This window comes from Meles meles, chromosome 7 (genome assembly GCF_922984935.1).
Source record: "Meles meles chromosome 7, mMelMel3.1 paternal haplotype, whole genome shotgun sequence".
NCBI lineage: Eukaryota > Metazoa > Chordata > Mammalia > Carnivora > Mustelidae > Meles > Meles meles.
Genome location: NC_060072.1, coordinates 87,906,414 through 87,924,982, shown reverse-complemented (window position 1 = coordinate 87,924,982; position 18,569 = coordinate 87,906,414). Strand labels below are relative to the sequence as shown.

Genomic DNA, 18,569 nt, shown 5'->3' with positions numbered 1-18,569 from the left:
CCCCTCAACAGATCCGGGCAAATGGCATCACTCTTAACCCTGACCAGTTCAAAGCACTGGCGGTCACCCTCACTCCTGAGAAATGCCAGAGCTTGGGTTTCACACTCACTCCCGGGAAATTTCAGGCATGGGGGTCCCCTCTCACCGTAGCACAGGCCTGGGAATCGGGGGTCTCTATTACTCCAGAAAGTCCCTGGTTGTCAGCTGTCCCTCGTACCCCTGAACAAACCCAAGGTTTAGGTTCCCCTCTCTCCTTAGAACAGGCTCAAGCATTAGGGGTTTCTTTCTCTCCAGAACACTTCCAGAAATCAGGGGTCCCTCTCACCTCAGATAAATCCGGTGCTATAGAATCTCCCCTTGAGCAAGTGCAAACTTTGGGAGCTCCCTTCATCCCAGGACAATCCCATCCCATGGGTATTATTCTCATGTCTGAGGAGGAACAACAATCAAGGGAACAGCCCTCACCACTTGGGCCCCAACCTCCTTTAGAACGTACCCTGAAAGTTGGGATCATTCCTGTTACTGATAAACCCATTACACCAGGTGGTCCTCACATTTCAAAGCAGTTCCCCACATTGGCTCCTTCCAGTCTTAGATCTTTTCAAAGATTGGAGGCTTCTGTCCTCCCTGGGAAATTCTTTACATCAAGTCCTAGGCAGGCCCCAGCATCTGCTCCTATTGCTGAGAAGTCCTCTGTATTTGAGGTCTCTTCTACTCCTTTGCAGGTATCAGCATCTCCTCTTTCCCAAGCCCCTGGGAAACTGCTAGGAATGAGAATTCCTTCTGACCCTGGAAAGCTCCTGGTACCACAGACTTTTCCTTCCTCCAAACAGACCCTGGTTTCTGAAGGTCAAACTGTTCAGTTTGTAGCACCAGAGGTGCCTCTGGCCTCTGGGAAGCTTGCACCGGAGACCCTTCTTAGTTCTAGAAAGTTCTTAAGAGACTCTTGGACTCCTCAGCTACCTCTGATATCAGAGGCCCCGCTTGCCCCCAGGCAGCCCCTTATATCTGGAGTTCCACTCTCCTCTGCCCAGTTTCCCACTCTCTTGGCTTCTCTTTCCCCTAGGAAGCCCCTGATTCCTGGGACTTCTTCCGTCCTGGAACCTAGACACTTAACACTTTCTGAGAAGCCCCAGGCATTCCAGCTCCCTGCCATCTATGAGCAATCTCTCTATCCACAAGTCTCTTCTACTCTTGAGCAGCATCAATCTTTCCCACTGGGGATCCCTCCCACCCCTGGGCATCCTCCAACACTATGGACCTCCCCAACCCCTGGAAAGCCCCAGAGAGATATGTCCTGTTCTATAGCTAAGAAAAGTAAGGAAAAATTGGCAATTATTTCTTCTTTAAAATCTAAATCAGTCCCTTTTACTGCTAAGAACTTCCAAATATCAGGGATCTCTGATATTTCTGAAGAATTCCAGACATGCCATGATCCTATTGCCACAGAACAATATAGAACATTTCAGTCCTATCTCACCGATTACAGGACACCAGTATCACAAACCCCTTATGTTGGTGGGAGGGCCCTTCCCCCTCTCATGAAGTCTTTTTTTACTAAACTGCCCAAAACGTCACAGATCTCATCTTCTGAATGGGACCAGAAAACCCAGTTCCCCCCTATAGACAAGTCCTGGATACTGACTTCAGATTCAGTTACCAAGAAACCCAAGATGATGGTGCCCCCTTCCTCTCCTCAAGAGCTCAAAGAGCAGACGTATTTTGTTGATGTGGAAGCTCAGAGAAAGAACCTGGTACTCTTAAATCAGGCCACAAAATCTTCTGGACTCCCTTCACAGCTACACACAACAGCTAGGAATCTCATAATTGAGACACTTCATACAGACACAGTTCGGCTGGGATACCTATTCCGCAAGTACATTGCTTACAGGCTGATCCAGCGTGCAAGGTAGATGTAAATATTGAATGTTCAGTTTTCTGGTTTAGTCCTGATTTCAAATATCCTCTCTTCACTGTCCTATAAGTATATACATATGTCATATTAGATGTTCTAGAATATTACAGGTCTGTGGGATGAAGCCTATTTAAGATACCAAAAGGAGATATACTTTTTTGGAAATAAAAATGTCATGTAACATGATCTATTACATCCATTTATATCTCTAGCAGAGATACTAAGATATATTTTGTGGATCATGGTTGATCTCCAAAATACCAACTTTAAAAGCTTGGTTCCAATTATTCTAAACTTCTAAGGATTCTAAATTTCTTTCATCTTCTTGGGTTCACCAGAAGATGTAGGATTCTTAAAACAGGAAATGGCAGGTTATATACAAGTTGTTGCTATGGCAACTTTGCTGCTGAAGTGACATGGAAGGTCCTGGTCCTGATTTTTTAAAATTGCAGAAATAGGGAAAGTGACAATTGTCTTGTTATCCTTAGCATTTATGTTTGAGGTTACCAAATTATTATTTTGGGGATATCTTTTACCTAAAATTACAAGATGCCAAACTAAACCTGTACTGGAAAAGGTTATTAATATTATTGATTATTATTATTTATATATAAATTATAGGAAAAGTTATATCATTTATTCAACAAATATTTGTTAAATGTGGCAAGTATTATATTAGGGACTAGGGATACAGCAGTGAATAACAGGCAAATATATAACAGGCAAATAACAGGTAAAGTACCCTGTTCTCATGAAATTTACATTTTTTGAGGACTGAATTGATTTGGGAACTAAGGATTAGAACAAGGTACAAAACCAGACTTCAAGATATAATCAGAACATTTATTTCATTTATGTATTTATTCATTCATTTTTCATTCTTTCAAAATTTTATTTAAATTCAAGTTAGTTCACATATAGTGTAGTATTAGTTTCAGAATTAGAATTTGGTCATTCATCAGTTGCATACAACACCCAGTACTCATTACATCAAGTGTTCTCCTTAATGCCCATCAATTACTCCATCCTCCCACCTCATTCCCTCAGTTTGTTCCCTATATTTAAGCCTCTCTCATGGTTTGCCTCCCTCTCTGCATCTTATTTTTCCTTCCCGTCTCCTATGTTCATCTGTTTTGTTTCTTCAATTCCACAAATGAATGAAATCATATGTTATTTGCCTTTCTCTGACTTGTTTTGCTTAGCATAATACACTGTAGTTCCATCCACATAGTTGCAAATGGCAGGATTTCATTCTTTTTGATGGCTGAGTAATATTCCATCACACACACACACACACACACACACACACACACACCCCTTCTTTATCCATTCATCAGTTGAGGGTCATTTGAGTTCTTGCCATAATTTGGCTATCGTGATAATGCTGCAATAAACATAGTGGATATGCCCCTTTGAATTACTATTGTTTTATCCTTTGGGTAAGCGCCTACTAGTGCAATTGTTGGTTGGTAGGGTTGTTCTATTTTTAACTTTTTGAGGAACTTCTACACTGTTTTCCAGCGTGGTTGCACCAGTTTGCATTCCCACCAACTGTGCACATCCTTGCCAAAATCTATTATTTCCTGAATTGCTAAATTTTACCCATTTGGGCAGGCGTGAGGTGATATCTCATTGTGGTTTTGATTTGTATTTCCCTGCTGTTGAGTGATGCTGAGCATCTTGTCATGTGTCTGTTAGCTATTTGGATATCTTCTTTGGAAAAATGTCTGTTCATATCTTCAGCCCATTTTTTTTGGAAGATTTTATTTATTTATTTATTTATTTGACAGAGAGAGATCACAAGTAGACAGAGAGGCAGGCAGAGAGGGAGAGAGGAGGAAGCAGGCTCACCACTATGCAGAGAGCCCGATGCGGGGCTTGATCCCAGGACCCTGAGATCATGACCTGAGCCGAAGGCAGAGGCTTTAACCCACTGAGCCACCCAGGCGCCCCCTTCAGCCCATTTTTTAATGGGATTATTTATTTTGGGGTTTGTTTTTTTTTTTTTTAAAGTGGATTGCATGCTCAACAGGGGCTTGAACTCATAGTTCTGAGATTGCGAGTCACATGCTCTACCAATGAGCCAGTTAGGCACCCCAGGTTCACTGTTTTCAAAAATATTCTGTACCTTATTTAGAAAGGCCCACTCCACTCTGAGAAATATAAAAAATTCTTTCTAGGTTTCTTCTGAAACTTTTACAGTTGGTCATTAGCTTTTTTTTTTTTTTTTTTTTAACATTTAAGTCTCTGATTCACAACTTTCTGTTGAGAGATATGGATGTTACTTTTTTCTACATGGCTACCCAGTTGCTCCATCACTACTTACAAAATAATCTACATTTTCCCCTATAGATTTGAATGTACCTTCATCATAGATTCTTGTATCATTTAGGTCCATATAGAGACTTTTCATTATTTTTTGTTGGTTGCATATAGATGGGTCACTTCTATTTTTTATTATTCATTGTAGTTTTATTATTATGATGCTGAATCTTTGTGATAGTCATTAGTGCTGTTTGCCAGGACTTTTCAATGAAATGTAAGCAGAATTGGTATATGTCATTTCTGTGCTGAGCTTGTCATTGTTAGTTTGAGACCCTCCCGAGTCTCCTTTTCCTCTGACATAACCCACATTGTTCAAGGTGATTGTTCTTCAGACAGCCTGTGTCCTTGAGAGTATACAATGGAGCTCACTCCCTGATGAACCATGATGGATTTGTAGTATGAGCAACAAGTAAAATTTTGTTTTTAGCCACTGAGATTTACATTCTTTTTTCGGAGAAACTTGCACTTTCACTGGAATCTGCCTTTTCAATAAGCACCACCACCACTCCATCACCTCTGCCCAGATGATTCATTCAGTCCAGGTGATCACGGTCCACATTTTGAGAAATACTGGTATTGTAGGAATAGAGATGATTTGGGTTTGCTTCCCAAATCTGATATTTATTTATTATATAACTTCAGAAAATTACCTAACTTTGCTCAAATTCCTTTTCCTCTCCTGTAGAACAGAGAAGGCAAAACACTATCTGTTCAGAAGGCTCAAACGTGGTGGCACATGTTATTGTCAAGAGAGAGAGTATATTTTTATCACTGTTCCTGAAGATCCTATGCAACATCTTCCTATGAGACCTCCTCTATTTCTCTTGTATGAATTATGCTGTCTTTTTTTCCTCCAACAGCATGTTTATATTTCTATTTAGCATTTGTTTCATTTTCTTTGACACAGTTAACTCATTAGTCTCCCATTCTGGCTTGTAAGTGCTTTAAAGGCAAGGACAATGACTTTTTCACAACTGTATTAACTACCTTCTATATATCTTATAAATATCAATATGAAAATTTTAATATTAAAGCAATATATTAAATATGTTTGTATTATATTAATATATTAAAATATAAAACTATTAAAACAATATTAAAATAATAAGCAACATTATTATAACATTAAAAAACTCAAGTTAATTAAAACTTGACAGTCATGTAGATTTTTGAAAATAAAGTCATATAAGAAACTAGATTAAGGTCTCATTAAGCAAGTCTCCCACTCCTATCACATCCCACTCTACTTACTAAGGATCAGAATTGAAAATAACTAAGCCCAGGTGAGCTGAGTTAGGGTCAGTCGTTATATCAATCTCATTCTTGTTAAATTTTCTTCAAGAAACAACATAATCAGACGATTACAAGCCCTCCAAAACACTGGGAAAGGTTATGAGACCCAGAACCTCTTCATAATGCTGAACAGAATTGATGACTACCAGAAAAAGATGATGCAGGTCTGGACCAACAAACAGAAATCTTTAGAGCAGAACCGGAATCAGTGCCTGAGGAAAATGATGTTCTTATTTAGCCAGGTAACTTGTTTTCTATTTCCCCTCCCCAGTGTGTTGTAAGAAAAATGAAAAATGGTAAGCTTGGAAAAATAACATTTACCTGGAGATACCATGTATGTTAGTCTCCTAGGGCTGCTGTAACAAATTGCCACAAACTAATGGCTTAAGACAACACAAATATATTCCCTTGCAGTTCTGGAGGCCAGTTCATGAAATCAAGGTGTTGGCAGGGTTTGTTCCTTTTAGAAGCTCTGAAGGAGATATTTGTTCCATGCCTCTCTTCTGATCTCTGGTAGCTGCTGACAATCTTTGGCTTTCCCTGGCTTATAGCTGCATAACATCGACCTTTGCCTCCGACATTCCCCTGGCCTTCTTCCCAGTGTGCCTTATGTCTTCTCTTCTGTCTCTTTTAAAGCCATGTGTCATTGGATCTAGGACCCACCTGGTCAATCCAGGGTAATCTCATCTTGACATCCTTAAATTATATCTGTAAAGTCCATTTTGCCAAATAAGGTCGCATTCATAGATTCTGGGAAACATATCTTTTGAGGAGTTCACCATTCAAGCCAGTATACCATGACCCCAGTGAAAACTCCTAACTTGACATCAGGGATACTGGCTGGACTCTCTAGATGGGAAAAGATTAGAATGGGGGAGATGTCCATAAATGCTCAACTCCTTCCTAGTCAACCCGAATCTACCAGCCTCTAGATATGAAACCTCTCAAAGTCACCACTCTCCAACTGATTCATGATGGTTACTTCTCCTCTCAAAACTATCAGAAAGTGGGGTACCTGGGTGGCTCAATCAGTGGAGGATGCGAATCTTGATCTCAGGGTTGTGGTTCAAGCCCTACACTGGGTGTGGAGATTACTAAGCAATAAAATCTTTTTTAAAAAAACCTATCAGAAAGCAAAATTTAATAGAATGAGTATACAATAAAGGAGGTAAGAGTTTATTTAACTTGCTTACATAGCACCAGGCCCAGAAGATCCTGTTAAACTCTGATACCCACTCATTATGTCTCAAAGCTCTTCTGAGATAATCATTAGTATGCTTTTGAGAGTGATAGTGTCCTTCCAAGAAGTTATAAAGCTGAGATTAGAGTTCTTTGCTCTGGGATTACATGCTCCCACTACATGCTCCAGCATGGAGTTTTAGAACATTCTTGGTATTCTAGGAATATTTTATATCTATATATCCATTTCTTTCACTAAATTAATGTATAAAATTACTTGATGCTTTAGAAGGTACAAAGACATTTTTTACCATAGTTGGTCCAAATCAGACATATTCTGAATTTTCTAGAACAGTGGTATTTCAAATATTAAAGCTTTTTTTTTTTGCTTTAAAAAATTTTTTTTTAATTTATTTCTTATTTTTTTATAAACATATAATGTATTTTTATTCCCAGGGGTACAGATCTGTGAATCGCCAGGTTTACACACTTCACAGCACTCTCCATAGCACATACCCTCCCCAATGTTCATAACCCCCCTCCTCCTCTCCCAAACTCCCTTCCCCCAGCAACCCTCAGTTTGTTTTGTGAGATTAAGAGTCGCTTACGGTTTGTCTCCCTCCCAATCCCATCTTGTTTCATTTATTCTTCTCCTCTCCCCCTAACCCCCCATGTTGCATCTCCACGTCCTCATATCAGGGAGATCTATGATAGTTGTCTTTCTCCAACTGACTTATTTCACTAAGCCTAATACCCTCTAGTTCCATCCACGTCATCGCAAATGGCAAGATTTCATTTCTTTTGATGGCTGCATAGTATTCCATTGTGTATATATACCACCTCTTCTTTATCCATTCATCTGTTGATGGACATCTAGGTTCTTTCCATAATTTGGCTATTGTAGACATTGCTGCTATAAACATTCGGGTGCACATGCCCCTTTGGATCACTACATTGTATCTTTAGGGTAAATACCCAGTAGTGCAGTTGCTGGGTCATAGGGTAGTTCTATTTTCAACATTTTGAGGAACCTCCATGCTGTTTTCCAGAGTGGTTGCACCAGCTTGCATTCCCACCAACAGTGTAAGAGGGTTCCCCTTTCTTCGCATCCTTGCCAGCATCTGTCATTTCCTGACTTGTTAATTTTAGCCATTCTGACTGGTGTGGGGTGATATCTCATTGCGGTTTTGATTTGTATTTCCCTGATGCCGAGTGACGTGGAGCACTTTTTCATGTGTCTGTTGGCCATCTGGATGTCTTCTTTGCAGAAATGTCTGTTCATGTCCTCTGCCCATTTCTTGATTGGATTGTTTGTTCTTTGGGTGTTGAGTTTGCTAAGTTCCTTATAGATTTTGGACACTAGCCCTTTATCTGATATGTCATTTGCAAATATCTTCTCCCATTCTGTCAGTTGTCTTTTGGTTTTGTTAACTGTTTCCTTTGCTGTGCAAAAGCTTTTGATCTTGATGAAATCCCAATAGTTCATTTTTGCCCTTGTTTCCCTTGCCTTTGGCAATGTTCCTAGGAAGATGTTGCTGCGGCTGAGGTCAAAGAGGTTGCTGCCTGTGTTCTCCTCAAGGATTTTGATGGATTCCTTTCTCACATTGAGGTCCTTCATCCATTTTGAGTCTATTTTCGTGTGTGTTGTAAGGAAGTGGCCCAATTTCATTTTTCTGCATGTGGCTGTCCAATTTTCCCAGCAACATTTATTGAAGAGGCTGTCTTTTTTCCATTGGACATTCTTTCCTGCTTTGTCGAAGATTAGTTGACCATAGAGTTGAGGGTCTATTTTTGGGCTCTGCATTCTGTTCCATTGATCTATGTATCTGTTTTTGTGCCAGTACCATGCTGTCTTGATGATGACAGCTTTGTAATAGAGCTTGAAGTCCAGAATTGTGATGCCACCAACTTTGGCTTTCTTTTTTAATATTCCTTTGGCTATTCGAGGTCTTTACTGGTTCAATATAAATTTTAGGATTATTTGTTCCATTTCTTTGAAAAAAATGGATGGGATTTTGATAGGGATTGCATTAAATGTGTAGATTGCTTTAGGTAGCATAGACATTTTCACAATATTTATTCTTCCAATCCAGGAGCATGGAACATTTTTCCATTTCTTTGTGACTTCCTCAATTTCTTTCATGAGTACTTTATAGTTTTCTGCATATAGATTCTTAGCCTCTTTGGTTAGGCTTATTCCTAGGTATCTTATAGTTTGGGGTGCAATTGTAAATGGGATTGACTCCTTAATTTCTCTTTCTTCTGTCTTGTTGTTGGTGTATAGAAATGCAACTGATTTCTGTGCATTGATTTTATATCCTGACACTTTACTGAATTCCTTTACAAGTTCTAGCAGTTTTGGAGTGGAGTCTTTGGGGTTTTCCACATATAGTATCATATCATCTGCGAAGAGTGATAGTTTGACTTCTTCTTTGCCGATTTGGATGCCTTTAATTTCTTTTTGTTGTCTGATTGCTGAGGCTAGGACTTCTAGTACTATGTTGAATAGCAGTGGTGATAATGGACATCCCTGCTGTGTTCCTGACCTTAATGGAAAAGCTTTCAGTTTTTCTCCATTGAGAATGATATTTGCGGTGGGTTTTTCATAGATGGCTTTGATAATATTGAGGTATGTTGCCCTCTATCCCTACACTTTGAAGAGTTTTGATCAGGAAGGGATGCTGTACTTTGTCAAATGCTTTTTCAGTATCTACTGAGAGTATCATATGGTTCTTGTTCTTTTATTAATGTGTTGTATCACATTGATTGATTTGTGGATGCTGAACCAACCTTGCAGCCCTGGAATAAATTCCACGTGGTCGTGGTGAATAATCCTTTTAATGTACTGTTGAATCCTATTGGCTAGTATTTTGGTGAGAAGTTTTGAATCTGTGTTCATCAAGGATATTGGTCTGTAGTTCTTTTTTGGTGGGATCCTTGTCTGGTTTTGGGATCAAGGTGATGCTGGCCTCATAAAATGAGTTTGGAAGTTTTCCTTCCATTTCTGTTTTTTGGAACAGTTTCAGGAGAATAGGAATTAGTCCTTCTTTAAATGTTTGGTAGAATTCCCCTGGGAAGCCGTCTGGCCCTGGGCTTTTGTTTGTTTGGAGATTTTTGATGACTGTTTCAATCTCCTTACTGGTTATGGGCCTTGTTCAGGTTTTCTATTTCTTCCTGGTTCAGTTGTGGTAGTTTATATGTCTCTAGGAATGCATCCATTTCTTCCAGATTGTCCAATTTGTTGGCGTAGAGTTGCTCATAGTATGTTCTTATAATTGTCTGTATTTCTTTGGCGTTAGTTGTGATCTCTCCTCTTTCATTCATGATTTTATTTATTTGGGTCCTTTCTCTTTTCTTTTTGATAAGTCTGGTCATGGGTTTATCAATCTTATTAATTCTTTCAAAGAACCAGCTCCTAGTTTCATTGATTTGTTCTATTGTTTTTTTGGTTTCTATTTTATTGATTTCTGCACTGATCTTTATGATTTCTCTTCTCCTGCTGGGTTTAGGGTTTCTTTCTTGTTCTTTCTCCAACTCCTTTAGGTGTAGGGTTAGGTTGTGTACTTGAGACCTTTCTTGTTTCTTGAGAAAGGCTTGTACCGCTATGTATTTTCCTCTCAGGACTGCCTTTGCTATGTCCCACAGATTTTGAACCATTGTGTTTTCATTATCATTTGTTTCCATGAATTTTTTCAATTCTTCTTTAATTTCCTGGTTGACCCATTCATTCTTTAGAAGGATGCTGTTTAGTCTCCATGGATTTGGGTTCTTTCCAGCTTTCCTCTTGTGATTGAGTTCTAGGTTCAGAGCATTGTGGTCTGAAAATATGCAGGGAATGATCCTAATCTTTTGATATCGTTGAGACCTGATTTGTGACCCAGGATGTGATCTATTCTGGAGAATGTTCCATGTGCACTTGAGAAGAATGTGTATTCTGTTGCTTTGGGATGAAATGTTCTGAATATATCTGTGATGTCCATCTGGTCCAGTGTGTCATTTAAGGCCTTTATTTCCTTGATCTTTTGCTTGGATGATCTGTCCATTTCAGTGAGGGGAGTGTTAAAGTCCCCTACTATTATTGTATTATTATTGATGTGTTTCTTTGATTTTGTTATTAATTGGTTTATATAGTTGGCTGCTCCCACGTTAGGGGCATAGATATTTAAAATTGTTAGATCTTCTTGTTGGACAGACCCTTTGAGTACGATATAGTGTCCTTCCTCATTTCTTACTATAGTCTTTGGCTTAAAATCTAATTGATCTGATATAAGGATTGCCACCCCAGCTTTCTTCTGATGCCCATTAGCATGGTAAATTGTTTTCCACCCCCTCACTTTAAATCTGGAGGTGTCTTCACATCTAAAATGAGTTTCTTGTAGGCAACATATAGATGGGTTTTGTTTTTTTATCCATTCTGATACCCTGTGTCTTTTGATTGGAGCATTTAGCCCATTTTCCACCCCCTCACTTTAAATCTGGAGGTGTCTTCACGTCTAAAATGAGTTTCTTGTAGGCAACACATAGATGGGTTTTGTTTTTTTATCCATTCTGATACCCTGTGTCTTTTGATTGGAGCATTTAGCCCATTAACATTCAGGGTAACTATTGAGATATGAATTTAGTGCCATTATATTGTCTGTAAGGTGACTGTTACCGTATATTGTCTCTGTAACTTTCTGATCTACTACTTTTAGGCTCTCTCTTTGCTTAGAGGACCCCTTTCAATATTTCCTGTAGAGCTGGTTTGGTGTTTGCAAATTCTTTCAGTTTTTGTCCTGGAAGCTTTTTATCTCTCCTTCTATTTCCAATGATAGCCTAGCTGGATATAGTGTTCTTGGCTGCATGTTTTTCTCGTTTAGTGCTCTGAATATATCATGCCAGCTCTTTCTGGCCTGCCAGGTCTCTGTGGATAAGTCTGCTGCCAATCTAATATTTTTACCATTGTATGTTACAGACTTCTTTTCTCGGGCTTCTTTCAGGATTTTCTCTTTGTCACTAAGACTTGTAAATTTTACTATTAGGTGATGGGGTGTGCACCTATTCTTGTTGATTTTGAGGGGGGTTCTCTGCACCTCCTGGATTTTGATGCTTGTTCCCTTTGCCATATTAGGGAAATTCTCTACAATAATTCTCTCCAATAGACCTTCTGCTCCCCTCTCTCTTTCTTCTTCTTCTGGAATCCCAATTATTCTAATGTTGTTTCATCTTATGGTGTCACTTATCTCTCGAATTCTCCCCTCGTGGTCCAGTAGCTGTTTGTCCCTCTTTTGCTCAGCTTCTTTATTCTCTGTCATTTGGTCTTCTATATCACTAATTCTTCTGCCTCATTTATCCTAGCAGTGAGAGCCTCCATTTTTGATTGCACCTCATTAATAGCTTTTTTGATTTCAACTTGGTTAGATTTTAGTTCTTTTATTTCTCCAGAAAGGGCTTTTATATCTCCAGAGACGGTTTCTCTAATATCTTCCATGCCTTTTTCGATCCCGGCTAGAACCTTCAGAATCATCATTCTGAACTCTAGATCTGACATATTACCAATGTCTGTATTGATTAGGTCCCTAGCCTTCGGTACTGCCTCTTGTTCTTTTTTTTTGTGGTGAATTTTTCCACCTTGTCATTTTGTCCAGATAAGAGTATATGAAGGAGCAAGTAAAATACTAAAAGGGTTGCAAAGACCCCAGAAAAATGTGCTTTAACCAAATCAGAAGAGACCCCAAATCGTGGGGAGGAGAAAGGGGATAAAAAGAGGTTCAGAAAAAAAAAAAAGAAAAAATTTAAAAAAGAAAACAAATAAAGAAAAAAATTAAAGAAAGAAAAAATATATATATTAGATAAGGTAGTTAAGAAACGTTAAAATAGAGGGCGCCTGGGTGGCTCAGTGGGTTAAGCCGCTGCCTTCGGCTCAGGTCATGATCTCGGGGTCCTGGGATCGAGTCCCGCATGGGGCTCTCTGCTCAGCAGGGAGCCTGCTTCCCTCTCTCTCTCTCTGCCTACCTCTCTGTCTACTTGTGATCTCTCTCTGTCAAATAAATAAATAAAATCTTTAAAAAAAAAAAGAAACGTTAAAATAGAAAAGGGTAAAAGTTTAAAAAAATTTAGCAGAAGAAAAAAGAAAGAAAAAAAAATTGAAAAAAAAAAATTAAATTAACCGCAAGACTAAAGTATCATGGGGAGAAAGCCATGAGTTCCGTGCTTTGCTTTCTCCTCTTCTGGAATTCCGCTGCTGTCCTAGGTATTGAACCTGCTTTCCTTGGTAGATGAATTTCGTCCTGGGTGGATTTTTTGTTGATCTTCTGGGAGAGGAGCCTGTTGTAGTGACTCTCAAGTGTCTTTGCCCGAGGCGGAATTGCACCGCCTTTACTGGGGCCGGACTAAGTAATCCACTCGGGTTCGCTTTTGGGAGCTCCTGTTCCCTGAATGCCTTCCGCAGAGTTCCGGAGGACGGGAAAGAAAATGGCGGCCTCCTAGTCTCCGGCCCAAAGGAGCCGAGAGCCCGGGGCTCCACTCCTCAGCACGCCCCCAGAGGACAGCGCCCAATCACTCCCGTATCCCCAGCCTCCAGCCGCGCTCCGAGCTCACCCAGCCTGTGACCAGTCAAGGTAACCCCGAGCTGAGAGCTCAGTCTTCGGCTCTGTCTCTGTAGCCGGCTTCCCCGTTCTAATACCTGCGAGCTCTGCGACACTCTCCGACACCCCCGATCCTTCTGTGACCCTGAAGGACCTGGGGCCACGCTGACTCCGCATGGGCTTCACCCCGGTTTGGCCTCTAGAGCAATGTCCCTCAGTGGAACAGACTTTTATTTTATTTATTTGACAGAGAGAAATCACAACTAGGCAGAGAGGCAGGCAGAGAGAGAGGAGGAAGCAGGCTCCCCGTGGAGCAGAGAGCCCGATGCGGGGCTCGATCCCAGGACTCTGAGATCATGACCTGAGCCGAAGGCAGAGGCTTTAACCCACTGAGCCACCCAGGCGCCCCTGGAACAGACTTTTAAAAGTCCTGATTTTATGCTCTGTTGCTCTGCCGCTTGCCAAGAGCCGGCCCCTCCCCCCGCGGTCTATCTTCCCTTCGTTTTGGATTCACTTCTCCGCCCAGTCCTACCTTTCAGAAAGTGGTTGATTTTCTGTTTCTAGATTTGCTGTTCTTCTTCTCTTCGATCTCCCGTTGGATTTGTAGGTGTTTGCAATGTATAGATAAGCTATCTAGCTGATCTCCTGCTACCTGATGTAGTCTCAGCCTGCTACTTCTCTGCCATCTTGACTCCTCCCCCATATTAAAGCTCTTTGACCAAAAAAAAAAAAAAAAAAGGATTCTTTTATGGTCAATGTAGGTGGAATAAAGCAAGCTGAGTTGGCAGTGTCATGAGCTATGTAACAGGAATCATATATCTAGGACATTTCAGGGGATGAATAAGGGTCTGGGGTCAAGGGATCCACGATCTAGATGATGAAGTGGTTATCAAGGCATAAGAAGGGAGAGAAAAAAGCAAAAGGGAGAAGAGGGTAGAAATGAATAAATACCTTACACTCAAGAGGTTGGTTTTCCTACCAGATTGTGTAGATTCAAATCAGCTTTGCCACATATTAGCTAAGAGACTTTGGGCAAGGTGTAAGTTTTCTGAGCTTCAGATCTCCGAAGGTAAGATGAGGATAATAACATTACTCACTTCATAAGACTGCTGGAAATACCAAATGAATTAATATATATAAAAAGCATGTTACATTCAGCAAGTATTCAGTAAGTGTTAGCTATCATTAGATTTGCATAGTGCTTCACAATTTATGATATGTATTCATATATTTTATCTTATACAACACCCACAACAAACCTGTGTTATTATCCTTATTTTAGAAATGAGAAAGGTGCAGATAATATTAGCAACTAACGCACAGTCACACAGCTAGGAAATAAGAAGATTAGGACTATAGGTTATGCAGGATCGAGCGGTTTTTCTGTTTGCTTGTTTTGTTTTTTTAAAGATTTATTTATTTATTTGAGATAGAAAGTGAGCAAGCAGGAGTGTGGGGTGAGGGGTAAAGGAAGAGGGCATCTTAAGCAGACTTCATGCTGAGTGCAGAGCCCCACTTGGGGCTCGATCCCACGACCCTGGGATCATGACCCGAGCTGAAGGCAGACGTTTTAACCCACTGAGCCACCCAGGCGCCCAGGACAAATGTTTTTATATAACATAGTGCCACCTCTGAAATTGTGTGTTGGAGGTGGAGGTGTGATTGGAGGAAGAGAGAAGGAGAATGGAGAAAAAGGATTTGCAAGTCCATGGAAAAGAAAGTCACAGTTTAGCTAGGGCCAGCTCAGATCTTCTTAAAGACTCTGACTCTTTTTTACCTTTACTGATTTATTTGTTTTTAGCTTCAACAGGTGTATAAATTGAATCTTAGTCGGCCTATACCTTTGATCACTGACAAAAAGGAGATACCTGCCTCTGCCAAATTTGTTCAGCAGCCATTCCTGGAGCTGCTAATAGAAGAAGACAGAAAGTCTGACACATTCAAGAAATTACGGTATGTGTTTGAAAAAGACTGACATTAAAACGTCTTTGGATGATATTGGGACCTAATACTTTTTTTTTTTCCTGCCCAAGAGCTTCTCTTTCCCCACAACTATGATATGGTGCAGTAGAAAGTTTAAGGTAATATTGACTTGCTTATCCAATTTAATAAGAAGCTTATTTATATATATTTCTACTTAAATATAACATCTAATTTTGAGTTCCTATTTATTTATTATTATAGTATTATTACTTTTTAAAAAATATGATGCTGGTCTGCTCCTTGTCTGTTTTTTTTCCAGGAATGATGTAAGCCCAGTTTTCCCTTTAGTGGCCCTCCTTTATAACGATCCCAAGACAGGGGCTCTCTTTTTCCCACAGGTGACATGAAAATTATGGTTCTGGAGGGATATAAGCTGTGACATCCCTTCCTTATAATGTGTTTTGGGTGTCTCATCTCACATGCACGGGCTTACCCCAAAGATTCAGCTAGGTGTCTATTTTTTCCATGTCATTAACTATGAATGCTAAAGACTTTAAATAAACGGTTGGACCAGGCAGAACTTCTTGAATGAAGTGTTAGAATTCTTTTTCTATACTTTTGAACTTATATCTAACTGAATCATAACTTAGTCTCAAAAGATTTTTCCAGATGAAAGCTTCATTTCAGTAATCATATGAGGACATACATTTATAGATTTGTGGAACATTTGTTAATAGGTGATGTTCTATTTGAATTTGAATTGTTTTACTTTTGCTCAGTTAATAAATTAGTTCAACTTCAAAAAATTAAATAGATTAAATACATTTAAAAATAAAGCTGGTCTTATAAAAAAATGAAACTGATTTTCCTTACCATGAAACAAATTAGTTTAACAGAATAAAGAAACTTAGAAACATTACTTTTTTTCCTTTTTTTAAAAAAAGAAGGTAGGAGCTTTGGTAAGGAAGGGAAAAGAACATTGCTGGGGAAAAAAAAAAACAGTATCATCCAAAGACGTTTTAATGTCAGTCTGGATATGGTTTATATATGGTTTATATACTCCACGAGACTAAGATAGTTTTAAAACAGATTACTAGGTGAAGTCATGAAAATGCACTTTCAGGGAAGAAAAAAAAAAGCTCTTTCAGCAAATTCTGCTATTTTAATCCATCGTTCAGTCAAAGGGGACATAGCTAATGTTCTTTAGTGCCAGACAGGACATTATAGGATAAGACGGTGGGGAAGAGAAAAGGGGAAAATAACATTCATACATTTTAATTGGATATAGAGTTCAGGAGAGTTTGGCGCTTTCAATTAGTGTCTCTGATTCTCTAGACAAGAAGACCAAATGAGAGCTATCTGGAATGCTGATCTGTCAACTTCAAGCTACCCAATAGCAGAGAAGACATCAATACATTCGCTCTGGGCCCAGCTGGGTGGGTACCCAGATATTCCTATGCTACTCCAGTTAGATGTTCAGTCTACCTTCAGAAAATCTCTTGCATCCATTAAATCACAGTAAGTTAAGGAATGGGAGCACTTTGATAATTGGGCCTTTGGTCATATGCCTTCTGTTTCCCTAACTTGACCTTATCTTCTAGCACCAGGGAGTGACCAAAAGCTGGTGCTTGTTGTGAAGTTAGATATTACCTTTCCCAGAATGCAGTATAAGTAGAGATATACAGTATGTAGCCTTTTGAATCTGGCTTTTTTCACTTAGTGTAACTCCTATGAGACTCATCCACATTATATGTATTACTAATTCATTCCTTTTTATTTACTGACTGGTATTATTCCATTGTATGGCTGTATCACATATTTTTATCCATTTACCAACTGAAAGACATATGAGTTGTTTTCAGATTTGGGCAATTATAAATAAAACTGCTATAAAATTCATAAACAGGTTAAAAAAAAAAGATTTTATTTATTTATTTGAGAGAGAGAGAGCAAGTGAGGGAGAGAGCAAAATCAAGGGGAATAGCAGGCACAGGGAGAGGGAGAAACCCAATGTGGAGCTCAGTCCCAGGACCCTGAGATCATGACCTGAACTGAAGGCAGGTGCTTAACCGACTGAGCCACCCAAGCACTTTATAAACAGGTTTTGAGTTGAAGATAAGTTTTCACTTCTCTTAGATAAATGCCCAGGAGTGAGACTGATGGGTTAGATAAGTGTTATGTTTAACTTTTATACGAAATTTCCAAGCTATTTTCCAAAGTGACATTTTATCTCTATATTTATTCAGCGGGCCTCTGGATGAAAACCGAGGTTGTTCTGTGACATTTCTGGTAACATCTCAGTAATATGTTCATCTGGTTGGTAAAATGTCCAGAACCATATATAAGTAAATCTTTGTTTTGTTTTAAAGTTGAGGCTTCTCTCTTCCAGCTAAGACTATTACAACTTACAGTTAGAGAAGGAGAATATTAACAGCTTCTTTTTTCTGGCCTACTGCTTGTCTTCCTACTTTTCTAGCTAGCTACTAGGGGACCCTTTAGGGATTAGAGCTCTAGAGAAGAGAGAGAGGAAATGGAAAGTTCTGATTGACTATTACTGTTGTGTTTTCTAACATCAGTGCTTTCTGGATCTGGGAGATTTCTAAAGCTGACTCTTTCATGAGGTACTTTGGTCAGTTTCTTGGAGATTACCATCATTGGGAATCTCATCTGCAGATTTCTTGATCTTGTCAAATATATTTCAATTCTGGGACATCTGGGTGGTTCAATCAGTTAAGCATCCGATTCCTGATTTCAGCTCAGGTCATGATCTCAGAGTTGTGAGATCAAGCCCCATGTCAGCCTCCATGCTCAGTGCAGAGTCTGCTGGACATTCTTTCTCTCTTCCCTCTGCTCCTACCCCCAGCTACACACTCTCTCTCCAATCTTCACTGTGAGGATCTGGTAGATTCTAGAGATCTCTTTGCCTGGAACCTCTGGAGTCTGATACTCCCTCGTCCATACTGAGCTTCCTGCAATTCATCAATTAAAGTGTAAGTTTTCAGGGCTCCTGGGTGGCTCAGTCGGTTTGGCTCAGGTCATGACCTGAGAGTCCTGGGATTGAGCCCCCTACTAGGTTCCCTGCCCAGCGGGGAGCCTCCTGCTCCCTCTCTCCCCTGGTTGTCCTCTCTCTCAAATAAATAAATAAAATCTTAAGAAAAAAGTGTACGTTTTCTACCAGGTACTCATTCCTGCAGAAGTGTCTGCTCATGGATTTTTTTACTCCAGTAAGTTGTGATTCTCTGAATTGCCTGTCTGTCTTTCCACTTTGGGGGCATTGGTTTGTCCTGTGGCCTCACTTCTCTGAAGGATCTAAGAAGAGTTGCTAGTTTTCAGTTTGTTCAACTTTTTACATGTTGTTAGGATGGAGC

At 39.7% G+C, this 18,569-nt stretch overlaps 2 protein-coding genes across 4 annotated transcripts in view; one reads left to right on the top strand and one right to left on the bottom strand.

The window, feature by feature from the left end:
* LARP4 (La ribonucleoprotein 4) overlaps positions 1 to 18,569 on the bottom strand; it is a 218,377-nt gene that overhangs the window by 141,223 nt on the left and 58,585 nt on the right. The gene's annotated exons all lie outside the window — the stretch shown is intronic.
* Positions 1 to 18,569, top strand: part of FAM186A (family with sequence similarity 186 member A) — a gene marked incomplete at its 5' end in the record, with an annotated part of 79,775 nt that overhangs the window by 60,513 nt on the left and 693 nt on the right. The window contains 5 exons of the mRNA XM_046011822.1: positions 156 to 427; positions 650 to 1,909; positions 5,583 to 5,775; positions 15,080 to 15,231; positions 16,537 to 16,719. Of these exons, the coding sequence (XP_045867778.1) occupies positions 156 to 427; positions 650 to 1,909; positions 5,583 to 5,775; positions 15,080 to 15,231; positions 16,537 to 16,719 (2,060 nt within the window). The remainder of the gene's footprint in view (positions 1 to 155; positions 428 to 649; positions 1,910 to 5,582; positions 5,776 to 15,079; positions 15,232 to 16,536; positions 16,720 to 18,569) is intronic.